Source organism: Bison bison, unplaced genomic scaffold (genome assembly GCF_000754665.1).
Source record: "Bison bison bison isolate TAMUID 2011002044 unplaced genomic scaffold, Bison_UMD1.0 scf7180017864139, whole genome shotgun sequence".
In the NCBI taxonomy this organism is placed as follows: Eukaryota; Metazoa; Chordata; class Mammalia; order Artiodactyla; family Bovidae; genus Bison; species Bison bison.
The window spans coordinates 9,348,733-9,376,160 of NW_011494711.1; the positions used below are offsets into that span (position 1 = coordinate 9,348,733).

At 36.5% G+C, this 27,428-nt stretch overlaps 1 protein-coding gene across 1 annotated transcript in view; it reads left to right on the plus strand.

Moving 5' to 3' along the window:
• GALNT13 (polypeptide N-acetylgalactosaminyltransferase 13) overlaps nt 1-27,428 on the plus strand; it is a 628,841-nt gene that overhangs the window by 549,387 nt on the left and 52,026 nt on the right. The window contains exon 10 of the mRNA XM_010840017.1: nt 16,333-16,472. Within this exon, the coding sequence (XP_010838319.1) occupies nt 16,333-16,472 (140 nt within the window). The remainder of the gene's footprint in view (nt 1-16,332; nt 16,473-27,428) is intronic.

The following is a 27,428-nucleotide window of genomic DNA, read 5'->3' on the forward strand; positions in this document are numbered from 1 at the left end:
TTCTGTTAGGTCCATACCATTTCTGTCCTTTATTGAGCCCATCTTTGCATGAAATGTTCCTTTGGTATCCCTGATTTTCTTGAAGAGATCTCTAGTGTTTCCCATTCTGTTGTTTTCTTCTATTTCTTTGCATTGATCGTTGAAGAAGGCTTTCTTATCTCTTCTTGCTATTCTTTGGAACTCTGCATTCAGATGTTTATATCTTTCCTTTTCTCCTTTGCTTTTCGCTTCTCTTCCTTTCACAGCTATTTGTAAGGCCTCCTCAGACAGCCATTTTGCTTTTTTACATTTCTTTTCCATGAGGATGGTCTTTATCCGTGTCTCCTGTACAACGTCACGAACCTCATTCCACAGTTCATCAGGTACTCTACCTATCAGATCTAGGCCCTTAAATCTATTTCTCACTTCCACTGTATAATCATAAGGGATTCATTTAGGTCATACCTGAATAGTCTAGTGGTTTTCCCTACTTTCTTCAATTTAATTCTGAATTTGGCAATAAGGAGTTCATGGTCTGAGCCACAGTCAGCTCCTGGTCTTTTTTTTGCTGACTGTATAGAGCTTTTCCATCTTTGGCTGCAAAGAATATAATCAATTTGATTTCGGTGTTGACCATCTGGTGATGTCCACGTATAGAGTCTTCTCTTGTGTTGTTGGAAGAGGGTGTTTGTTATGACCAGTGCATTTTCTTGGCAAAACTATTAGTCTTTGCCCTGCTTCATTCCATATTCCAAGGCCAAATTTGCCTGTTACTCCAGGAGTTTCTTGACTTCCTACTTTTGCATTCCAGTCCCCTATAAGGAAAAGGACATCTTTTTTGGGTGTTAGCTCTAAAAGGTCTTGTAGGTCTTCATAGAACCGTTCAACTTCAGCTTCTTCAGCATTACTGGTTGGGGCATTGACTTGGATTACTGTCATATTGAATGGTTCACCTTGGAAACGAACAGAGATCATTCTGTCATTTTTGAGATTGCATCCAAGTACTGCATTTCGGACTCTTTTGTTGACCATGATGGCTCCTCCATTTCTTCTGAGAGATTCCTGCCCGCAGCAGTAGATATAATGGTCATCTGAGTTAAATTCACCCACTCCAGTCCATTTTAGTTCGCTGATTCCTAGAATGTCGACATTCACTCTTGCCATCTCTTGTTTGACCCCTTCTAATTTGCCTTGATTCATGGACCTGACATTCCAGGTTCTTATGCAATATTGCTCTTTACAGCATCGGACCTTGCTTCTCTCACCAGTCACATCCACAGCTGGTATTCTTTTTGCTTTGGCTCCATCCCTTCATTCTTTCTGGAGTTATTTCTCCACTGATCTCCAGTAGCATATTGGGCACCTACTGACCTGGGGGGTTTGTCTTTCAGTATCCTATTATTTTGCCTTTTCATACTGTTCATGGGGTTCTCAAGGCAAGAATACTGAAGGGGTTTGCCATTCCCTTTTCCAGTGGACCACATTTTGTCAGATCTCTCCACCATGAGGGTCATAGTTAAGTTGTTGATTTCCCACACCATTCATCTAATATACAATAGAAGTGCACAGGCTCAGAAAATAACTAGCCTGGTCTTCTATGTGGGGGTGATGTACCACTTGAGGTCAGATCCACAGTAAAACAACCGCAAACATAATAGGTAACACATGTGAAACACTATGTATCATGAACTGTTTAAGTGTTTTACATGTTAGCTCATTTAATAATCACATTAACACTCTGAGGAAGATGGGCATAATGCCCATGGAATAAAGGAAAAAACTAGGCCTAAGAGGTTACATATTCCCAGGAAGTGAGAATCAGTCTCTAAGTAAACCACTGTGCTCTTAATCTCCTTTAATCATATTTCTAGTCAGAATTATATTCCTTTGCTGAATAAATATTTAAAAGGTATAGAAGTCATATATATATATATATATATATATACACACACACATACAAATATATACCCACCCTTATGGCAGAAAGTGAAGAGGAACTAAAAAGCCTCTTGATGAAAGTGAAAGAGGAGAGAGAGAGAATTGCCTTAAAGCTCAACGTTCAGAAAACGAAGATCATGGCATCTGGTCCCATCACTTCATGGCAAATAGATGGGGAAACAGTGGAAACAGTGTCAGACTTTATTTTTTGGGGCTCCAAAATCACTGCAGATTGTGACTGCAGCCGTGAAATTAAAAGACGCTTACTCCTTGGAAGGAAAGTTATGACCAACCTAGATAGCATATTCAAAAGCAGAGACATTACTTTGTCAACAAAGGTCCATCTAGTCAAGGCTATGGTTTTTCCTGTGGTCAAGTATGGATGTGAGAGTTGGACTGTGAAGAAAGCTGAGTGCAGAAGAATTGATGCTTTTGAACTGCGGTGTTGGAGAAGACTCTTGAGAGTCCCTTGGACCGCAAGGAGATCCAACCAGTTCATTCTGAAGGAGATCAGCCCTGGGATTTCTTTGGAAGGAATGATGCTAAAGCTGAAAATCCAGTACTTTGGCCACCTCATGCGAAGAGTTGACTCATTGGAAAAGACTCTGATGCTGGGAGGGATTGAGGGCAGGAGGAGAAGGGAAAGACAGAGGATGAGATGGCTGGATGGTATCACTGACTCGATGGACGTGAGTCTGAGTGAACTCCGGGAGTTGGTGATGGACAGGGAGGCCTGGCATGCTGTGATTCATGGGTCGCGAAGAGTCGGACATGACTGAGCAACTGAACTGACTGACTGCCATATATATACAAATATATATACATAGTAGGGTTACATTTTGTTAGGCTAAATAATCAAGAATTGACTATGAATACTTAATATTTGTTTGAAATGTGCTTAACAATGTAATCTCAGGTATTGCTTTAGTTTGTAAAATGTACTAAGCAATTCACACTAGTCCTCCTGAGCCATGTTAGTAAAATTTTGCTGTTTTTCCCCCAATAACTCACAATCCAAAAACATAATTACATTTCCAGTTGGCTTTGCAGACAAGGCTGACAAAAATACAGACTAGGAAAATGCACCTAAATATTTTAAATTGTTAATGATATTCTTTGTTAATGAAACATTCTGGAGCCAAATATTACATACAATTATTTCTTTTTCTGTCTCTTTCTGTCTCAATTCTTTTAGTAAGTGTTAAGTAGTAATTTTTAAAAACTTTTATTTATTTATTTTTGGCTGTGCTAGGTCTTTGGTGCTTCACAGGCTTTTTTCTAGTTGCAGTGAGCAGGGGCTACTGTTCCTAGTGGTGCATGGGCTTCTCATTGCAGTGGCTTTGGAGGCTTCTCTTGCTGCAGAGCACAGGCTCTAGGGCATGCAGGCTTCAGGAGTTGTGGTACATAGGCTCAGTAGTTGCAGCTGTGGGAGATAAAGCTCACCAGCCCAAACTCAAGGAGTGGACTTGGAGACATGAGGTGCATCAAGAAGCAAGGCTCTAATGACACTTTTGCAAAATTGGGTGTCTGGTGGGAAGGCACACCAGAGTTGTTGAAATGGGGTTCTTAGCCTATCGGCATGCAAGTCCCTCCCAGTTCCTCACTGGCTGAGTACTATGAGGTTAACAATCTTCCAGAGGAAGTCACCTGGATTTATTACTCTCCCTTTGTCTGGATTTTCCGGCACAAGTATCTTAAGAGCTGTAACATCAGCAGGCCATCACTCTAGGCTAGTTGTCCTTGAAAATGGACCGCTTTAAGTTTCTATTTCTTAAATACCTCTCGTGATCTAGAGCATTGGCTCAACAGTTGTGGTGCACGGGCTTAGCTGCTCCACAGCATGTGGGATCTTCCCGGACCAGAGATGGAACCTGTGTCTCCGGCATTGTCAGGCAGATTCTTTACCACTGAGCCATCAGGGAAGCCTCTGTAAAGCAGTAATTTTAAGTCATGAAAGTAAATAGAGATGTACTACTTACTATTTACTTCTTAAATAGAGAAGTACTTCTTTTTAAAATTTTTATTGGGGTATAGTTAATTTACAACGTTGTGTTAGTTTCAGGTGTATAGCAAAGTGAATCAGTTAAAGATATACATGTATCCACTCTGTTTTGTTTTTTGTTTTTTGGTTATTTTCCCAATAGGCCATTAAAAAGTCAATGGCACCCCACTCCAGTACTCCTGCCTGGAAAATCCCATGGACAGAGGAGCCTGGAAGGCTGCAGCCCATGGGGTTGCTGAGGGTCGGACCTGACTGAGCGACTTCACTTTCACTTTCCACTTTCATGCATTGGAGAGGGAAATGGCAACCCACTCTAGTGTTATTGCCTGGAGAGTCCCAGGGACGGTGAAGCCTGGTGGGCTGCCGTCTGTGGGGTCGTACAGAGTCGGACATGACTGAAGTGACTTAGCAGCAGAGTTTCTAGTATTATAAAGCAGGTTCCTATTAGTTATCTGTTTTATATATAGTAGTGTGTATATGTCAGTCTGAATCTCCCAATTTATCCCTCCACCCCTTACCCCCTGGTAACCGTAAGTTTGTTTTCTACATCCATGACTCGACTTCTCTTCTGTAAATAAGTTCATTTGTAGCTTTGTCTTTTGCTGTTGGACTTAGGTCACTATGACAACCTCTAGGTCCATCCACGTTGCTGCAAATGACAATATTTTGTTCTTTTTATGGCTGAGTAATATTCCATTGTACATATGTACCACATCTTCTTTGTCCATTCCTCTGTTAATGGACATTTAGGTTGCTTTCATGTCCTGGCTATTGTAAATAGTGCTCAATGAACATTAGGATGCCTGTATCTTTTCAAATCATGGTTTTCTCTGGTAATATGCCCAGAAGTGGGATTGCTGGGTCATGCGGGGCTCCTATTTTTAGTTTAAGGAAACTCCGTACTGTTCTCCATAATGTCTGTATCAATTTACATTCCCACCAGCAGTGTAGGAGAGTTCCCAAGATGCACTTCCTACACAGGAGAAAGTGAGAGAGAATAATAGGGAATGAACATGAGGGAAGAGACAGCATATGTCAGAGATCAGTATACTTGACATTTAAAGATTGACTATTGGCACTAGGTACTGCTCTAGGAACTGAACATAAATACACCCATCAACAAATATATGTATTGTACTGACTGCAATGGAAACTTGCTAATGAAAAAAATTGAAAAGCATATAGTATTTCCCTCCATGAAAGTTTTTTTCTAAGAGGATCAATCTATGTCCTGTGAATGACTAGTATTTTTGTTTATAGGAAATACAATATAGTCATATTTCTCAAAATGTTCTCCACGGAGTATTCTTATCACAAAATCTGGGGGAAAGGACAGTTAAATTTGGGAAATATCACTTTAGATTTCCAAAATGCACTGTAACACAGTAAAGGTTATGAGAAGTCTTATAGTAGATACTTGTTTGACTTTTAACTCATTGTTTCTATTAAAACGTGACAAGCTAACAAATGTTTAATATGTGCTACGTCACTTCAGTCGTGTCCAACTCTGTGCAACCCTATGCACTGTAGCCCTCCAGGCTCCTCTGTCCATGGGATTCTCCAGGCAAGAATACTGGATCAGATCAGTCGCTCAGTCATGTCCGATTCTTTGCGACCCCATGAATCGCAGCACGCCAGGCCTTTCTCCTCCAAATGTTTAATATACTTCATCTAATTTAAGCTCTCATCATTTAAAGATCATTTTCTTACATGCCACTAAGATAAAGTCTCCACTTTATAATGTATTACTTCCTTTTCACTTAAAATTATTTTGTCCCTATTACAGGAATTCTTTCAGACATAAACTGTTCAGATAGCTTTTTGATCATGTCATTCTTGTACTACACAGAATTTGTTTTAAATAAGCAAAATTGGTCAAGCAAGTTTCTCACATTTGGAATCTGACATTGGAATCACTTTCCAATGCTTGTCATCCACTATCATTCTCAGTACCATGAAGATGACTGATAATGTGAGTTTCTTAAAACATTATTATTCCTGGGATTTTCCTTGAAGTCCCTAAAATCATTCACTAAATTTTCATCTTAGTACTTTCTTGATCTTACCAGAAGTATTAAAGTTTTTAGACAATAATCAGGATGTATTTAAATGCTTATTGATTTAAAATTTACATTAATTACTAAATCTGTAATTGGCTACAATGAGAAATACAAGTGTGTACATGTTCAAGTAGTGTCAGCTGCACTGACACTGATACAATGGCTTCTCCCCTCAAGCAATTGTAAGATCCCATTTACTATATATATATATAAAAAAACTCACTACTTCAGAGAAGGTATAATACTAATATTATATGTGTCACAAAGCTGAAGAAATAATTATATCCAGCATCCTGCAGAATGAGGGACTGACAGTATAAAATTTGGGTAGCATTTTATGGAAATATTTTAGTTGATCATTCAATTGCACACTGAAACCTTCTGGCTTGTATTTAATTGTCAAGTCAATAAAATAACTCTCAATTATGTCATTACGGATCATTTATTTCTATGAATTCAAGTTCATCCTGCATCTTGGATCACGTTGATCTGTTAGGACTGGAAAAGTTTGCCAAGTGGAATCTACCCTTCAAGGAATGATAATTACCATGTTGTGTTCCACCATCCACGGAAAGATATCTCTATACAGGTTTCAAAATTTCTCCAGTTTTCTTCTTCTTCTTCTTTTTTTTTTAATCTAGTAGAATGGGCAAGGGCTTGGACTATGATATTAGATGGATGTGAATGACTTCTAATCCTCTCCTGATATTTTCTAAGCAAGCTTGAGCATATTTAATCTTTTAAAGCTCCAATTCTTTCATCCTTAAACAAACAAACAAAAACAATAATAGATAGGGGTATGACAGAGATTTAATGAGAAAATGTGTATGAGTGTCTATAGTCGAGTTTGGGCTTCCCTGGTGGCTCAGCAGTAGAGAATCTGCCCTGCAATGCAGGAGCTGCAGGATACATGGGTTCGATCCATGGGTTGGGAAGATCCCCTGGAAGAGGGCATGGCAACCCATTCCAGTATTCTTGCCTGAAGAATCTACAGATAGAGGAGCCTGACAGGCTGCAGTCCATAAGGGTCACAAAGAGTCAGACATGACTTAGCATACACGCATGCATAGTATAATTTTAAAAGAAAAACATGAAGTGAATATATTTAAGCATGAAATAAAATACACCTGGACTTATGGATATCTTGGTATCTCTAAGCATAATATGAAGGGTAGAAAATATAAAGGAAAAGATTTTTACTATGTGTCTCTAAATTTGAAGTTAGTCTCTTATAGGCAGCATATATAGATCTTTTTTTGTTTTTGTTTTTAGTCCTCTGCTACAGTCTTTTCATTGGAATATTTAGTCCATTTAACATTTAAAGTAATTACTGATAGGTATGTACATACTGACATTTTGTTCATTGATTTCTGGTAGTTGTTTTTGTAGTTCTTTTTGCTTCCTTTCTTCTTTTGTGATTTGATGACTATGTCTAGTGTAATGTTTGAATTCCTTTGTTTTGGGTGTGCATGTATTCTAGGTTTTTGGTTTGTGGCTAGTATGAAGTTCATATACAATAGGCTATATATATATATAAATATTTTAAGTTAATGATCTCTTAAGTTTTAATGCATTTTAACAATGCTATATTTTTACTCCCCCTTCCTGTTTAATGTTAGTAACATATTTTACACTTTTTTGTTTTAAATATCCCTTACTTATTGTATACATAGGTGTTTTACTACATTTATCTTTACTACTTTAACCTTCCTACTACATTTAGACGGAGAAGGCAATGGCACCCCACTCTAATACTCTTGCCTGGAAAATCCCATGGACGGAGGAGCCTGGTGGGCTGCAGTCCATGGGGTCGCGAAGAGTCAGACACGACTGAGCGATTTCACTTTCACTTTTCACTTTCATGCACTGGAGAAGGAAATGGCAACCCATTCCAGTGTTCTTGCCTGGAGAATCCCAGGGACGGGGAGCCTGGTGGGCTGCCGTCTATGGGGTCGCACAGAGTTGGACACGACTGAAGTGACTTACCTTACCTTACCTTACTACATTTAGAAGTGGTTGATTTACTCTGTGGTTGCCTTCACCAATGAGATTTTTCCTTTTGTAATTTTTATGTTTCTAGTTCTGGTCTTTTCTGCTTATAGAAGACTCTTCACCATTTCTTACAAAGCCACTATAATGGTGAACTATTTTAGCTTTTTTTTCTCTGTAAAACTCTTTCTCTCTCTTTCAAGTCTGAATGGTAGCCTTTCTAAGTAGAATATTCTTTATTATAGTTGTTTTCCTTTCATCACTTTGGGTACAGCATGCCAGACCCTTCTGCCCTGCAATGTTTCTGCTAAAGTCAGCTGATAGCCTTTATGGGAGTTTCCTTTAAAAATGTAAATACCTGTTTTTCTCTTGCTGTTAAGGTCTGCTCTTTTATTTTTTTGCCATTTTAATTATAAATTGTTTTGGTGTGGACCTTTTTGAGTTCATCTTGTTTGGCACACTCTGTGCTTACTACAACTAGATGTGTGTTTCCCAGGTTTGGGAAGTTTTCATCTATTATTTCTTCAGGTAAGTTCCCTTTTCTCCTCTTAGGACTCCTAGTATGCAAATATTAGTATGCTTGCTGTTTTCACAAAAGTGTCACAAACCATCAGCATATTTTCTTTTTTCTGTTCAGCTTCATTGATTTCTACTACTCTGTCCACTGATATTATCCTCTGTATCATCTGATGTACCCTTGATTCCTTCAAGTATATATTTTATTTCAGTGAGTGCAATCTCAGCTCATTTTGAATCTTTATATTTTCTAACTCTTTATTAAAATTTGCACTATATTCAATCATTATTTTCCCAAGTTTGTTGAACATCTTTATGATTATTACCTTGACATCTCTATCAGGTTACTTATCTTCACTTTTCTATGATTTTGTCTCATTCCTTCATTTGGACCATATTCCTCTCTTGCCTCATCTTACTTAATTTTCTGTGTTTATTTCTAGGTATTAAAGAGGTTATGTCTTACAGTCTTTGAAATGTGGCCTCATTTAGGTGAATTCCCCTGGGGCCCAGAGCACACACTCCTCTGTTCACTAGAGCTTTGTGCTCTTTATGCCCTAGCATGTTTCCTTCTGTTTTGACAGCCAACGGCTGTTTGCTTGCTCTTAGGCAGGGCTGGTCCCTGGCCACGTTAACTGCCAGGCCTTGCTTGGTGTGGTGGCTATTGGCCCACTAGTGGATGGGGTGTGGAAAGCTACAGAGCCCAGTGGGGTGCAGGGCTGGTTCCTGCCTGCTGGTGGGCAGTGCCAGGTGTTGAAGTGACTGGCTGATGCCCAAGGATGCCAGGTTTGGAGCTAGCCCAGTGATGGTCCAGGCCAGGTGCCAACATGGCTGACTGTGGGGCCTGGCGGGTCATGGGACTAGTGCTGGCCTGCTGGTTTGCATGGCCGAGTCCCCGCTCAGATATCTGCATGCCATGGGAAATCAGGGCTGGTGCTGGCCCACTGGTGGGCAGGTCAGTCCCTGGCACTTTAAGGGTGGAGGTAGGATTTCAAAATGTCACTTGCCAGCAATAGTAATACAGCAGTAAAATGAGCTCTCCAAAATAGCTGCCTCCAGTGGCTGTGTCCTCCTTCATCCCCAGAAAGCTCTCCAGGATTAGCAAATCGGTCTGACCCAGGCTCCCTTCAAACTACTGCTTCTATGCTGATTCAGATTGTGTGAGATACTGCACAAACCCTTTAACAGAAAAGTTTCCTATAGACCTCCCACTTCCTGAACATAAGCCCTGCTGGTTTTCAAAGCCAGACATTCTAGGGGCTCATGTTCCTGGTGCAAGATCCCTGGGCAAGGTAGCTCAACAGGAGGCTCAGACCCCTCACTCCTTGCAGAAAACTTCTATCATTGTGATATCTCTCCCATTTGTGGGTTACCAACCCTGAAAATTTGGGTCCTAACTATACTGTCTCCACCATTCCTACTAATCTTATTGTGGTTTCTTATTTTTAAATTTTTATTGTATATTGGAGCACAGCTGATTAACAATATTGTGCTTCAGGTGTACAGTAAAGTGATAAGGTATACATATACATGTATCTATTTTTTTTTATTTTTAAATTTTACATAATTGTATTAGTTTTGCCAAATATCAAAATGAATCCACCACAGGTATACATGTGTTCCCCATCCTGAACCCTCCTCCCTCCTCCCTCCCCATACCATCCCTCTAGGTCATCCCAGTGCACTAGCCCCAAGCATCCAGTATCGTGCATCGAACCTGGACTGGCATCTCATTTCATACATGATATTTTACATGTTTCAATGCCATTCTCCCAAATCTTCCCACCCTCTCCCTCTCCCACAGGGTCCATAAGACTGTTCTATACATCAATGTCTCTTTTGCTGTCTCGTACACAGGGTTATTGTTACCATCTTTCTAAATTCCATATATATGCGTTAGTATACTGTATTTATGTTTTTCCTTCTGGCTTACTTCACTCTGTATAATAGGCTCCAGTTTCATCCACCTCATTAGAACTGATGCAAATGTATTCTTTTTAATAGCTGAGTAATACTCCATTGTGTATATGTACCAAGCTTTCTTATCCATTCATCTGCTGATGGACATCTAGGTTGCTTCCATGTCCTGGCTATTATAAACAGTGCTGCGATGAACATTGGGGTACACGTGTCTCTTTCCCTTCTGGTTTCCTCAGTGTGTATGCCCAGCAGTGGGATTGCTGGATCATAAGGCAGTTCTATTTCCAGTTTTTGAAGGAATCTCCACACTGTTCTCCATAGTGGCTGTACTAGTTTGCATTCCCACCAACAGTGTAAGAGGGTTCCCTTTTCTCCACACCCTCTCCAGCTGTATCTATTCTTTTTCAAATTATTTTCCTATCTAGGTTATTACAGGATATTGAGTAGAGAGTTCCCTGTGCTATACAGTAGGTCCTTGTTGCTTATCCATTTTAATTATTAATATAACTGTGTGTACATGTTAACCCCAAACTCCCAACCTATTCCTCTTCCCCACTCAGTTAACTATAATTTTTTTCCTCTAAGTCTGTGAGTCATAGTATTTAGTTCCTTCTTTATGTCTTTAGTTGGAATAAATATTTTTTGCTAGTCTTCTGGTCCTTCCCATAGAGTTGTTATGCAAATAGTTGTAATTTTGGTTTGTCTCTGGGAGGTGAGTTTAGGGTCCTCTTACTCCACCATCTATGTCACCTTCTGACCTGCCCAGATTTTTGATGATAAAGATCAGATTGATATAAATAGAGAAGTTTTCTGATATTCACTTCTTCTATGCGATACTGTTCTCAACAGAAGCTATGATCTTTGTACAATTCATTATATCATTTTTATTCCATTAAAATAAAACTGAAGTGATAATAGTAAATGATAAGTTCAACAGATAATCACTGTGTATTATTAGCTGGCATGGGTCATCAGCCGCTTAATATAGTTCTAACCATTGACTTCCTAATGAGCAGTTATGAGCCTGGGTAATTTCTGTGCATATTAAGAATGACTAAAAATTAAAATGGCAGGATAAGAGTAGTTTTAAATTTAAAAAAAATCCAACTAATCTGTTAAACTTCTTACACATATAGTACTTAGATACTCTAGAATGCAGTAAGCCCTGGTTAGCCTAAAAATGATCTTTTTATTATACTTGAGAAGAAATGCAGATTCTTATTCAAATAACCCTTGATGACAATTTTTAAAGTAAACAACAAAGATAATTTTCTCTTTAAGAGGAATTTTGAAAATATAAAAAATGTTTAGCTAAAACTATATTCATTTAATATGCAAGCATATTGTTAATATATAATTGTATATGGAAAACTGATTAGTTTCACAGTTAATTTTTATACTTAAGGATAAAATAGATTTTTAAAGGTTTTTTTTTTCTTTCTCTTCTTTTAGTAGCAAAGGGAATGCACTGCTTTTATAGTTCAGTTATTTTTGTTCCACACATTTACAAATAATTTTTTACACTATCATTGTAAATGAGTATTTTATTTCCGTTTCCCATATTTTATAGACATTTCAATACAGCAATCATATTTTGTCAATTAGGTATACCACTGATTTACTTAAAAATTCCCTTATTGAAGGAAATTATTTCCTCTTTTTACCACTTTAAGCTATGCTACAATATGTATTTTTATGCACAAAACTCAAGAGCTTTAGTCTAAAAGCAGGTATTCTCTCATCAGGTACCTTGATTATAGGTAATCAAAACTGTTAGGCTTATTAGGTATTTACTTGGAAAGAATTTATTTGAGATTATGATGATCTTCTATTTAAAGAATTAAAACACAATTCTTCTACATATCTAGATTATCTAGATTAATACTACCATGAAATAGATTTTAACATGAATAAAAGGTTATTAAATAAAGTAACTGCCCATAAATGTTATAATTTACCTATTAATCAATCCTGCAAATTTAGAGTTAGAATACTTTTTTATTCTAATTCATCATGAAACTCTAAATGTCAGAGCTTCTCTAGCATTTGTTCAACTTCCATTGAAAGATTTACATTAAAAACCTGTAACTCCTGTAAGCTGCTTTTGGAAAAAAAAACCATGATGCATTAAGATTCCTTCTATTGCAAACTTCTTCCCTCACTCTATTTTTGTCATAGCATGTATCACCTTCTAATGTATTACTGTTTACTTACCTCTCCTTCCCCTTTGAGAAAGATACATTTTTTTGTTCATTGACATATCCCAAGTGCTTAGAAAACATGCTTTGTGTAAAGGCTGGAACACGATAAATATCTGCTGATTTAAATGTTGGCTTGGCTTATGCTATCTTTGTCTCTTTCCCTTTCCATTTGTTTATCTAATTCCTGTGTTTGCTTCACTATCTTAGAAGGCATTCTCTATATGGTAGCCTCAGAAGCTCCAGGCTTTAGTCATCTTTACAGCTAGCAATTCCAAAGGAAAGAGAATTTCTACTTTCTAATAGTCCTAGAAAGTTGTCTGAGTATACTTTTATTTATTTATACTTTTATCACATGCCTACTCCTAAGCCAGTCATTATGATAGGTTGTAAGTAACAATGAGAAATGGGTTGTTTTGATTGTCTTGGGGGTTACTCAGAATTTGACCTGAGGAACAGCAGCATCCCCTGGGAGCTTGGTAAGTATGTAGACTCTCAGGCCTCAGTATAGACCACCTGAATCAGAATGTGAATTTTTAACAGGATTCACTAGTGAAATGCCTTTATTTTGTGATGCTAGTTGGAGCTGGAAAGACAGGAAGGGGTATGAGATCAGCAAGTCACACAAAGTGAAGGTGTGACGGTTGCCCAAGGAAAACTTGAACGCTGTTACCAATATGCAAAATGGATGCCAGGCAGTCAAAAGCAGCAGGTATCCATTACAATATGCAATATGTATTCAGCAGTCCATCCTAAAAGAGATCAGTCCTGGGTGTTCGTTGGAAGGACTGATGCTGAAGCTGAAACTCCAATACTTTGGCCACATCATGAGAAGAGTTGACTCACTGGAAAAGACTCTGATGCTGGGAGGGATTGGGGGCAGGAGGAGAAGGGGACTACAGAGGATGAGATGGTTGGATGGCATCATCAACTCGATGGACATGAGTTTGGGTAAACTCTGGGAGTTGGTGATGGACAGGGAGGCATGGTGTGCTGCGATTCATGGGGTCGCAAAGAGTCAGACACGACTGAGCAACTGAACTGAACTGAATTATTATATACCACACACAAGATACCTTAGGAATCAAGAGATTAAATTATTTGTCCAAAGCTTTTCCTGGGGAGGCAAAGAGAAATTAACCTGTATAGGATATCAAGTACTAACAAGTATGCTGGAGAATGAAGAATAATGGAGGGATAGAGCATTACCAAGATGATGGGAAGGGCGATCATTTTAGAGAGGAAAGTCAGGGTGAGCATGAGGAAATAAATTTTGATTAGAGATTTGGAGAAAGAGAAAGCAAGCAAGAAAGGGTGGGGAAGCCAGTTTTGCTACAATGAAGTGAATACAGGTGATTAATTCAGAGAGATAACCAAGGGTCATTTCATAAAGAAACTCTGGCAATGATTATTGATATTGTCAATTATTTCTAGAACAATGGGAAATTGTTGGAAGCTTTGCAGCAAGCGAACACATGATTTTATATTTCAAATATACTGTCTAGAGAGCAGGAAATAGTAAATAAAGGATAAATGGAGAAATACAAGATGTCAGGGAGACTAGTTAGGAGGTGATGGCATGCTTAGTCTTAGGCAAGAGATGAGAGAGACCAGGATGGTAATGGGGATGATAGAGGAGCTCGGAATCTATAGACAGGCCTTGACTCATGATGATTTGACTAAAGTTTTCAACTTTATTATGGTGTGAAAGCAATAGGTATTCAATAAAAACTGTACTTGTGAAACTTTAGAATTTGATATTTTTCCAGGCTAGCAACATACAGCATAATACTCTCTTTAGAAGATGGGCTGCCCCAGCACCCAGTCAGCCATGTGATCAGGAGGGTGAAAACAACAGATACACTTAAAACCATTCTCTATACATTCGGTCACCCTGTTTTCCACTTTCAGTATACTATTCAATAAAGTATGTGAGATATTCAATTTTTATAAAGTTGGATTAACATTAGATGATTTTTCCTAGTTGTAGGCTAATGCAAGTGTGCTGAGCACATTTGATGTAGGCTTGGCTCAGCTGCAACGTTTGGTAGGTTAGCTCTATTGAATGCATTTTTTTTTAACTTAAGATGGGTTTCTCAGGATGTAACCCCTCTGTATGTAGAAAGACCCATATTGTGGATTGTTAATGAATTGAATATGTGTGTGAGATAAAAGAAATACTCCTATGTTTTTGCCTTGAGAAAATGGGTGGACACTATTGCTAGTTACTGGAGAGTCTTGAAGATGGGTCATGTGGAAAATCAAGAGGACCTTTTTGGAATGTCAAATTTAAGATGCAGAACTGCTGAATTAAATCCTTTGAAGCCGCATTGCCTTTTTTTCCGGGTCCAATTAAAAAATTTTCAAAGCCACCTATTTGTGTACCACTAAACAAAAAGAAATTCTTTTAGTAATCTATTTTTTAAGTGTTATTGAACCTCTTTTGAAGGCTACATCCAGATTGGAGGTTCTGGATACAATTACTTTGAAAGGAAGTATTTGTCTACAAAGCCCAAATATCTTTTTATTTTCATCCAAACACTAGCTAGAAAAATCAATATTTTATTGTAGAAGGAAATGGTTTGGCTGCTTAAGCATTTGGGGAAAAAACAAAATTCTGAAAAAAAAACCAAACGGGTGGTGAGGAGTGGGAAGGACTGGCAGGTGATAAGCCTCAAGAGTGCGGCCTCATTTGAAAATAGTAACCTAAATAATGGTATTAGTTATAGACATTTAGACTGTCTAAACAATTGTTCCTTTATTACACATGACTAATAGACTTTGCTGCTTGGGTGGGATAGCATATCAAGACTGGGCCACTTTTTTCCTGTGCCAAAGTGTGGTTGCTTACTGCTCTTAAACAGAGATCTTTTCAAAATCTAAGAATTAATTGTCATCTTAGTTATTTAGCCACTTCAATTAAATGTTATTTTAATATTAGTAATGAGCAATTCATGTCACTAAAATTAGTGGTGTTATTTTTATTTCTCAACTAAAAATCATTCTATTATGATCCTCAATGGAAAATTCATTTTAAATTCATCTATTCTGCTATTAAATGAAATACAGTTAAGCAATTTTAATAATACACATGTGAGTATATTTCATTTGCTTGTGGTTTCTTTATGCTTATTTATTTACTAACTTACTCAAGGATGTGAAGTGGTTTACACTAACTTATAAAACAGGGAAAAATTAGTAAGTAAAAAGTTAGGTCCTAAACCTAGATAAAATAAAAATTCAAGAAGGAAAACTTAGGACACAAATGTGTCATCCATTGTGAGGGTCATATTTATGTATATTTCTCATGAAATGCACAAGTAGTGAATTAATGACACTAAAGGAAAAATATGAGGAATAAAAATAGTGAAGCCACTGAAACTTTCATTAAAAAGAAACCACATTATCACACAGCTCAATTAAGCTTTTATTATGAGATGCTAAATTAATACCAACTTATACTGACTTGATTAATTATTCAATTTAAGAAGTACATGTACTTGGTGATAAATATTTACATTTTAAGTCATAACCAATGGAAAAACTTTTTATATCCATTTAATGTACTAATTGGATGTTAGCAAGAATTCAGTGTAGTAGCAGCTGCACATGCAATTCAATTTGATGAAATTTTAATTATAGAGAAAAAAACTGATAGCAAAGCAGAGTGAAACAGTGCTAAAATGAAAATAGCATAAACAGATTTCAATGTTTCTCTGAAAAATTCCAGGTGTTGTCAAAGTGGATTACGGAGATGTGTCAGTCAGAAAAACACTAAGAGAAAATCTGAAGTGTAAGCCCTTTTCTTGGTACCTTGAAAACATCTATCCGGACTCCCAGATCCCAAGACGTTATTACTCACTTGGAGAGGTATGAATTATTTATTTTGGTTAAGTTTTAAATATATTTTGCAAAAAGAGCAATTTCTAAGGAGATCAATATTTATATTATGAATACAATGCTTTAAGGGTTTTTAAACAGACCTATTATAAAAGACTTCTCGTAAATTACAAGGACCATAAAGGTCTATATCACTGGGATTTATAAAAAATAAAAACACAGTTTAAGGTGGAATAAATAGTATTTTCTTGTTTCTTTATAAATAGCTCTAAAACTTTTTAATCATATGGAATTTAAAGTCTTTGAAGTTTACAGCAAATTTTGAGTTTTTCTTTATGTGGGTTATAAGTGTTAATATTTACTGTGGGAAAAGAAACTGGAAACTTTATTAATTTACTAATATAAGTAACATATTTTTGGAAAAGTAAACTTTATAAAGCAAAATAGTATGAAGATTAGGTTATCTACATTTTTTTATAAATTGCATTAAGAACTGGCCAAAAAGAGGTAGCTGGATTCTTGTATCTGCTTTGATATTCAGTCTATTATAATACAGCACACCAGGTAACCAATTGAAGATTCCCTATACATTCATGAGAAGTAAGGGTGAAAGATATTATCATAGTACTATTATCAAAATCATACTGACTTTGTACACACATGGAGAACCCCTGATCTGTTGCATACTTTTTCAAAATATAATCTTTATTTTTTTAATAAATATTTTCACTTCTTAGAAAGTTTTCACTCTCACTCATCCAGAAATCTACTTTTTCTAATAACCATATACAACTCAGAGGACAAACCTGCCCTAACTTTATTGTATTCAGAAAACAATGCATTTTTGTTTTTATTTTCTCCTCTGTGAGTTTTTAAATTTTTATTGGAGTATAGCTCATTTATGTTAGTGTCAGATGTACTACAAAGTGATTCATTTATACATATACATATCTCTATTTCTTAGATTCTTTTCCCATATAGGCTACTACAGAGCATTGAGTAGAGTTCCCTGTGCTATATACAGCAGGTCCTTTTTAGTTATCTATTTTATATTGTGTATATATCAATCACAATCTGCCAATTTATACTCCCCTTCCCACCACCCTGGTAACCACAAGTTTGTTTTTACATCAAATATACTTCTGTTTTGTAAATAAGTTCATTTGTACTTTATTTTTTGGATTCCACATAAAAGCACTATTTTTCTTTCTTGCTTCACTCAACACAATTTCTAGGTCCATTCATGTTGCTGCAAATGGAATTATTTCATTCTCTTTTATGGCTGAGTCATATTTCATTATACATATATACCACATCTTCTTTATCCATTACTCTGTAGATGAACATTTAAGTTGCTTCCATGTCCTGGCTACTGTAAGGATTGCTTCGTTAAGCACTGGGGTGCATGTATCTTTTTATATCAAGAGTTTTCTCTAGATAACATGCCCAGGAGTAGGATTGCTGCTGCTAAGTCACTTCAGTTGTGTCCGACTCTTAGCGACCCCATGGACTGCAGCCCTCCAGGCTCCTCCTTTCATGGGATTTTCCAGGCAAGAGTACTGGAGTGGGGTGCCATTGCCTTCTCCATAGGATTGCTGGATAATATGAAAGCTCTATTTGTAGTTTTTCTTAGGGAATCTCCATACTGTTGTCCATAGTGGCTGCACCAATTTATATTCCCACCAACTGTGTAGGAGGATTCCCTTTTCTCCAGCATTTATTGCTTGTAGATTTTTTTATGATGACCATTCTGACCAGTATAAGATGTGTCTCATTATACGTTTGATTTGCATTTCTCCAATAATTAGTGATGTTGAGCATCTTTTCATGTGCTTTTTGGCCATTTGTATGTCTTCTTTAGAGAAACGTACATTTAGATCTGCCCATTTTTTGATTGTGTTGTTTGGTTTTTGGATATTGAGCTGCATAAACTGTATATTTTAGAAATTTCAGTCACTTCATTTGTAAATATTTTCTCCCATGCTCTGGGTTGTCTTTTCATTTTGTTTATGGTTTCCTTTGCTGTGCAAAAGCTTTTAAATTTAATTAGACCCCATTTGGTGTTTTCTTTTAATTTTCATTACTCTAGGAAGTGGAGTTTATTTTTGTGTATCTTGTTAGGGAGTGTTCTACTTTCATTTTATTGTTGTTGTTGTTGTTTTTTACACTTAGCTGTCCAGGTTTCCCAGCACCACTTATTCCGTTTTATCTATTGTATATTCCTGCCTCCTTTGTTGTAGATTAGGGGACCACAGGCGTGTGGGTTTGTCTCAGGGGTTTCTATCTTGTTCCATTGGTCTATATTTCTGTTTTTGTACCAATACCGTACTGTCTTGATGACTGTAGCTTTCTACTCTAGTCTGAAATCAGGAAGTTTGATTCATCCAGCTCCATTTTTGCTTTCTCAAGATTGCTTCAGCTATTCAGGGGCTTTTGTGTTTCCAAAGTATTTGCTCTGTTAAAAATTACCATTGGTAATTTCATAGCAATTGCTTGAATCTGTAGATTGCTTTGGGTACCATATATTTAGAGATTAAAAAGTTGGCTTTATCATAACTGTACAAGCATATGGTCATAATACATATTTAATTGATCAAAATAAGAGATATCCCTTTATGAATTATATGCTTCATATTGGTAATTTCCCACTTACTAGGAATTACATTTGAGAAAACTGATTTAGTATTTTATATTTAAAACATTTTAACAGCAATAATACAATGCATTTGGAAATTATTATTTGAATCTGCTATTTTTATAGGTCATAACAGCAGAATATCTGAAAATTCAGTCTAGTATTTTTTGGTTCATTTGCCAAGAAATCTATGAATTTATCCACTCCATAACTATAAACATTCCTTGTGATTCACTAAAAAATAAAGAAAAACATACTATTCATTTCCAGCTGAATTGTTTTTAAAGACTGTTTTTTTGTGTGTGTGTCTTATCCATACACTGTCAAATTTCCACTCACTCATCAGCCAGGTAAATATCTCTCTATAGAATTTTCAGTTTATATCTATTGAACACTAATCTGAATTCTGTAGTGCAAAGGTTCATGTGTAATAACACTGAATATTACCACTTTCTAGGTATAACTTTAGTCCTGTGCCTCTGGCTTTTTTTTTTTTTTTTTTAATTATTTGTTTTCATTGGGATGGGAGTGTCATTGCTATTGCTTTTAAATATTCAGTATTCCCATGTTAGCACTAAGTCACACGATTTATTTATATTTAATACATAAAATAGAAGAGTGTTTTTTAAACTAGAGCTCTATGTACATGCTAGTTATTATAATCTAGTTCTACTAAAGATCTCCAATAAAGTATCTAACACTCATTTCCTTTATGGAAAATTTTGTTGGGCCAATTGTGAATTCGTACCTTTAGAAGAGGGAGTTTTTCTATTCTTGTAGTAGGGTATTCCTCCCATAGTAGTCAATGGACCCAGGTAGTAAGTAAATGCTGATCACTTTTTCTAAAAGAAGGTATGACCAAGACCTGTTAACAAGACAGATATGAGTCAAGCAGAGTTTTTGGAAATCATCTAAGGCCATCAGGGTGACTCCTGAGAGAGACTCAGGACTCTGAAATAGAACCTAGATGTCTACTTCCATTTTAAAAATTCAGTTGCATACTCTCCTGCACTACACATTGAGAAATCTAATTAATTGACTTTCTGAAAAAATGAAAATTAAGTGTGAGAAAATTCCTTTATACAACCTACTGATTTTAAAGGAGCTATCTTCTTTAATGGATCAGATGGCTATATTTTAATTTATAGAAATAATTTGAAAAACTTTTGAAGACAGAAATATACCTTTAGGGTTTTTGAAACATATCCGGGAGAGGCAACGTGGTGTACTGAAAGAATCCCAGACTTTGGAATCAAGCAGAGGAGGGTTTAAATCCTGACCTCCCATTTTAGGACTCAAGTAGCACTGGGTCTGTCTCTGGTACCTAGCAGTAGAATGAAGGTAATCATACAGGTTACAGTGATGACTGAGGATACAGAGCATTGATAACACCACCTAGCAGAGTAGCAGCAGCACCATTAGTTACAGTTATTGTAATTATTAGAGCTACTATTGTTTTCTTCCTATGTCAAACATTATGCTAGATGCTTAAAAATTGTACTTTTTTATTTTTTTATTGTCTTTTTTTAAAAAATCAAAATTTCTTGGCAGGTTTTGTTATTATCCCCAATTAAATATGGAAACCTATATGCAGAAAATTCACACAATTGACCTAATGGTCATAGAGCTAGTTAAATACTGAAGTCAGGATTCAAATATATTTTAGTCTGACAATAATGTTCACTTTTCCTTATAACTAGAAGGAGAAAATGGATATCACTATATGTTATTCATTCAAAATACTTTTATTAATTAAGAGCTTAAGCTGTAACCTGTGCTATATGCTAAGGATGAAAAGTCAACAAGAAAGACCTGTACTCTTGAGCCATTCTACTGAAATGGGGGTGAGGGAAAAGGCAAGAGATAATCAAACAGCTAAGAAATTCAGTTGAATTAAAACTGTCCTATGAGGTATTTAAAAAACTAAATAAATTTAAAAATCTATGAGCTATATCTGGTTTTGAACTTTCTGGGATAGTAATGTACTACAGTTTTCCATTTTAAAACCACCCTTCAAGAGATGCAGTCCTGCAACAGTTTCCTTGAAAACAAGGACAAATTCACCAAGCACTGCATTCCAATTCAATTTTGCATAGTCATGTGTAGTCAGAGACACTTTGATATGAGTTTGAGATAAACTAATAATGGACTATATTGGATGACAGTCATTTAAATTTTTTTCTTTCTTACTGTCATTATGTATGAAGGCACTATCTCTCAGATAGTCTCAAAGTGGAACCAGGTGTCCAAAGCTACTTATCTAGGGCACAAAGTTATTTCTTTGAAGTAATTCATATGTACTCAATTTCAAATGAAATTGTTAGGATCTAACAATTTACAAGTTTTGTAAGTTTCAATGTTTTTCAAAGCCCAGATATTTAATATTGCAGTGCACTGGTGAATATAAATATCTTCACATCAGTTTCTCTTTATAGCTTTCCTTATTATATTACAAGATAGAAGTAAACATGATATTCAGTTTCTATCATTATATATTGTCACCAAAATAATCATCAGTATTGATATCAGACAACTGTTGTAATTTCTTACATTTGAATTTTATGCAGATAATTGAAATATTACTTCACCCAGCTCATGAATTACATGCAATTTCCAATGGGAAGTTAAAAGCTGAATTGCTTTGAACTAAAACCTTTAAGTAGTTTAATGAAGCATATGCCTTTTAGACTTAGTAAGCAGATCATAATGGAATAAGGAAGAGGAGCTTCCTGCAGCATGAAATTCTCTCTTAACTAACACTAGCTTATGTATATTTAGCTTGTCAGCTCCTGATCTTATAAATATAAAAGCTAATTCAACTATAAGATTGAAAATTGGCTTTCTAAAGTAGTAATGCTTTACCCTAAATTTTTGACCTTGGACAGGCCAGCATCTTGGGGAAAAAATGTTTTGTTAATGTGGAACACAAGAAAGCAGAGGGCAAGAGGGAAGAGAAGAGGAATTCTGGAGCCAATTGACTTAACTCTAAGGGCTTAATATCTGCATTTGCATGCTACTTGGAAGACATTTTGACAGCAGTCTCTGAATTTTTTACTGCCTACTTGACTCCTTAGCACTTCCTTTTTCTCTTGTATTCTTTAACCTTATCAACTAGTTAAGATCCTTGCACACATTGACACTGTATTCCTTAAACACTGTTAAAGAACAAATTTCAGTAACTAAAAATAGACATCTATTGAAGCTGCTAGGCTGCAGGGATTAAGGATAAAATCAGTTACTGCCAAATCCAGAGGCTAAAACCCTCAGAGTGTTACATGTCTGTTGGTAATCAGATCTATTTATAAATTCACCATCTTCTTGATCTTTTAATAGGATAACCAGTAAAAAAAAAAAAAAAAAAAGCCTCATATTTTAAAACATGCACAAATGGGGCATTCTCTCTGCCCATGATCATATTCGCAAAACTCTTTGGGACCCAGTAACTGATTTTTATCCCAGTGTAACTAATACACAGGCAAAATATATTAGTCTCCATCACATGTTAACCCTAAAGAATGTTGACCTGGGTATCCCACCTATGGACGAAATGAGTGAGTTTACTACTGGAAAGTTTTTTTTTTTCTTCTGGCTTTACCCTACTGATAAATACATTAGAACAAATTCTGATTTTATTATTTAAATATGTATTGGCATAAGCAACTACAACAAACTATATTCCAGTTAGAGCATTTATGAAGTCTCCTAGGATTGATTTTGTTATCCACCAAAATATGTGAAATTGTCCAGTATTCTGTATTTACTGTTTTGTTGAAGGAGGTTAAGATATCACATACTCAGTGTTGTTAAATCTCACAGTCAGGTCATTGGAAACCCAGGTTTACATAAGAGAAGTCAGCTTGGATTTGTTAATTATATAGACTTTGCAAATCTATATAAAACCATCCTTCTGATTTATTCACAATTTGGTAAAGAGAAATGCATATTCACCATAGCAATTATAACATGGAAATATTAACATTAATCTTGAATTCACTGCAAATGTTATTTCCTTTACAAAGTAAAGAGAAACCAAATGAGGTTGACATATTTAAAACAATGATAATGAGTAACATAATATACAGTTGAAGGATAAGCATTATTGGAGTAACTAAAGCCAAAAACAAAAAAAAGCTAAGTTTAGTCTAATTTTAGAATTCATTTTACGTATTAGTTTTGAAATTCAAAGGTGGTGGGGGTGAGAGTTTATGCCTCTTTTTTAGAATTGGAGTTCCCACTTTTGCTTGCTGTTACAATCCAGCAGAGGGAGCAAAAGCTAATGAATAAACCGAGTAAGTGGTAACATTACCCATGATCCTGCCAAGGAGTACAAACTTTTAGGAAAAAGCTTGCTGATTTCTAATATCAAGACACAAGTGGGAAAAATACTTCCAAGTTTATGTCATTGTTCCTCAGGCAATAAAAGATTATGTGTAAACAAAGAAATGTCAAAATAGACAACAAAGTTAAAACTCTGTTGGTCCTACACCACATACTCAAAGCTATAAAATGACATAAGGGATGAGTCACAAGACTTTCCCAGAATGCAGAACTACCCATATGCTCTACTTATGTTGATTCAGGTTGGATTCTGTAAGGAGTTTCTGTAGATGAAGTTCCTCCATGTTTGCCTGCCTAGATTTTTCTTAGGATTAATGAATGGCATGATCAAGCAATTGGTGTTGTCAGGTAATATAATACCAGTGACAAGCTCAGGATCTTTCCTGATATTTCATTTTGTTGCTTACATAGCATTCTTTGGGAACATATATATTTCTTCCTGTATGCCAGTATCTTCTATTATACATTAAGATTAGATCGTTGAGGACTATCAGAAGACACTAGTAACCATTTTTATATTTGAAGAAAATATTAGATTTCCAATGTTAGATTCATTTACTTGAGAATACCCTGATGCACACCATGCTGCCTTCTAGGTGTTCATACATTAAAAAAAAAAATCTAGATATCATAGGACTACTGCAAAAACCTCTCAGACATTGTCTCTATCCAGATGGTATGCTCTTCTCAATTTTTTAAAGTGGATATTGAGAGCCCTGTTCCCTGATACTTCATATTTGTATCCAGTGTCATCTTGACAATAGCCAGAAATAATTTTCATGACCTGGACCCAACAGTTTGGCACTCAGCATGGAAACCACTTTGCTTCTAGACTTTTTGACCTGCTTCTCAGGTCTGATCCTAGACCACTTCCATGTTCCATGTGTCTTTGCCATTGTCTGGATGACCTGTCATTTACTTTCGCCTTTATTCAACTGGAACTTAATCCTCCCTTGCTCTTTTCACCCCCTTTCTGAAAAATACTGCCTACCTGTCTAGATGTCAGGACTAGGCAATTTCCGACCTCACTGTAACTTTCAACTACTTATTTGAGCAAACTACTTAGCCTCTTTGTATCTTAATGTTTTCATATATAAAATTAGGGTAATAGGTTGGTTTTAAATTAGTTATTACACATAACTGCTTAGAACATACAACTTCAATTTTATTGTGGTGGTTGTCTTCCCTGTCTCATTCTGACAGCTTTCCTAAGCCACTGACTCCTATCTGTTTCCAGTCTCCCAGAACTCATGTCCAGTTAGCCTCACCAGATTTGACTTGAGTTCCTATACTATATCGTCTTCTAAGGGACAATTACTATTACATGTCTAGAAACTGTCAAACCAATTTTCAGGAAGGTTAGAACATGTCATGAATAGAACAAACTCCTTTCCATGCACTCCCCAAAATGAATGTATTCTGTAATTCTGAAAAAATAGCAGCAGCAGTGACATAGTTTCAATCTTTCTGAATTCCTCAATTGAAGCAGAAAGAGCATCCAAGTTAGCAAAAACAAAAACTGATGGACAAATTTAACAATAAAATTAGACAAGGTATTCTCACCAATCCTAAAATATGACTTGTAAACTTCATGACCATATGATAATACAATCATTACAGTAGAAAAAAAGGAAAGAAACGGGGTGTCTGATGGAAATTAGACCACACTAACACCTCAGTTACCAATAGATACTCATGAGAAATTGTTTCATGCTAACTTAGTAGTTGAAACTGGGAAAAGTGTTTTCATAAAATCCAGTTTGCAAGTCAGTGGAGTCTCCTCTTTTAATGTCTGAAGGATCTGAGAATTCTACAACCTGTGAACTTTTATAGCTCAATAGCTGAGGCTCTTTCTCAGGAGAAAATTCAAGGAATGAAGCCCTACTTAAGCAGGCAGGTACAACAACAACAACGGAAACAAAGTCCAGATAAAAGCAGGAGAGGGAAATAGGAGGGACGGGTTACGGGACAAGGTGGAGACAAAAGGCAGAGTACAAGGACTTGAACTGACCTCCTCTCACAAATCACCAAAATCACAACTAAGTGCTGAACAATACTTGACAAGACTGGAATGTACCAAAACAGATTCTACATCCAAAGACAAAGCCACAACGAGGCAGGAGGAGGACTGCGTTCAAGAAACAATCAAATCCCATACCGATTTGGTGGGTGACCCACAAACTGGAAAATGATTATATCGCAGAGGTTCTCCCACAGAATAAAAAGATGTGACATACACACACACATACACCCAGTGGAATACTACTCATCCATAAAAAGAAAAATATTTTCATACTTTCAAAGATAAATATTGTATGATATCACTTACATATAGAATCTAATTATATAAACAAACTTACAAAACAGAAACAGTATCTCAGGCTTTGAAAACAAGCTTATGGTTACCAAAGTGGAAAAGTGGGGGGCATAAATTATGAGTTTGCTCAAACATATACACTGCTATATATAGAATAGATAATCAACAAACACCTACACAGTCAATTCTCTGTAATATCTTATATGGGAAAATAATCTGAAAAATTCTGTATTATTTTTCTGTATACTTGAACCACAACATTGTAAATCAACTCTACACCAATAAAAAATTGGAAGGGAAAAAAAAAAAACGTGGAGGACTAAACAGAACCAGGAATTCTCAAAAAAAACCAAAGGATTTTTTTCCAACTGTCAAAAAATTACAGGAACAGATCTATCCTTGTGAAGTTAGAAATGGTCTCCAGTGTAAACACGTCCTGTCAGGTACAGCTGGAAATATTTATTCTTAAACATTTCACTTGGTAGTGGCAAAATCAGCTTTGCTATGAAAATGTCCTTTATTTTCCACCAGCACCCAGAGTTCTCAAAATGATTCACAAAATAATCAGGCTTCCAGCTAGGAACTACTTCATTGTGTTCTCCTGATACAAGGAGTTTCAGTCCTGATTATATTGAATTATCTGGGGGATCTTTTAACCGTACTCTGGTCCTACTCCATACCATTTGAATCAGAATCTGTGAAGCAGAAGCAAAATAGAAGTATATTCTAAAAGCTTTCCAGGTGAGTCTATGCGGCAGCCCAGGTGGAAACCACTGAAAAAGAAGTTACTCAAAAACGGAAGAGTAACTGTACTGTCACCATTAAATATCAAAATATGTCATACCTTCCTCGAGAATCAGTTCAGTCGCTCAGTCGTGTCCGACTCTTAGCAACCCCATGAATCACAGCATGCCAGGCCTCCCTGTCCATCACCAACTCCCAGAGTTCACTCAAACTCACATCCATCGAGTCGGTGATGCCATCCAGCCATCTCATCCTCTGTCGTCCCCTTCTCATCCTGCCCCCAATCCCTCCCAGCATCAGAGTCTTTTCCAATGAGTCAACTCTTTGCATGGGGTGGCCAAAGTACTAGAGTTTCAGCTTTAGCATCATTCCTTCCAAAGAACACCCAACACCGATCTCCTTTAGAATGGACTGGTTGGATATCCTTGCAGTACAAGGGACTCTCAAGAGGCTTCTCCAACATCACAGTTCAAAAGCATCAATTCTTCGGCACTCAGCTTTCTTCACAGTTCAACTCTCAAATCCATACATGACCACTGGAAAAACCATAGCCTTGACTAGATGGACCTTTGTTGGCAAAGTAATGTCTCTGCTTTTCAATATGCTATCTAGGTTGGTCATAACTCTTCTTCCAAGGAGCAAGCTTCTTTTAATTTCATGGCTGCAATCACCATCTGCAGTGATTTGGAGCCCAAAAAAAGAAAGTCTGACACTGCTTCCCCATCTATTTCCCATGAAGTGAAGGGACCAGATGCCATGATCTTTGTTTTCTGAATGTTGAGCTTTAAGCCAACTTTTTCACTCTCCTCTTTCACCTTCATCAAGAGGCTTTTGAGTTCCTCTTCACTTTCTGCCATAAGGGTGGTGTCATCTGCATATCTGAGGTTATTGATATTTCTCCCGGCAATCTTGATTCCAGCTTGGGCTTCTTCCAGCCCAGCGTTTCTCATGA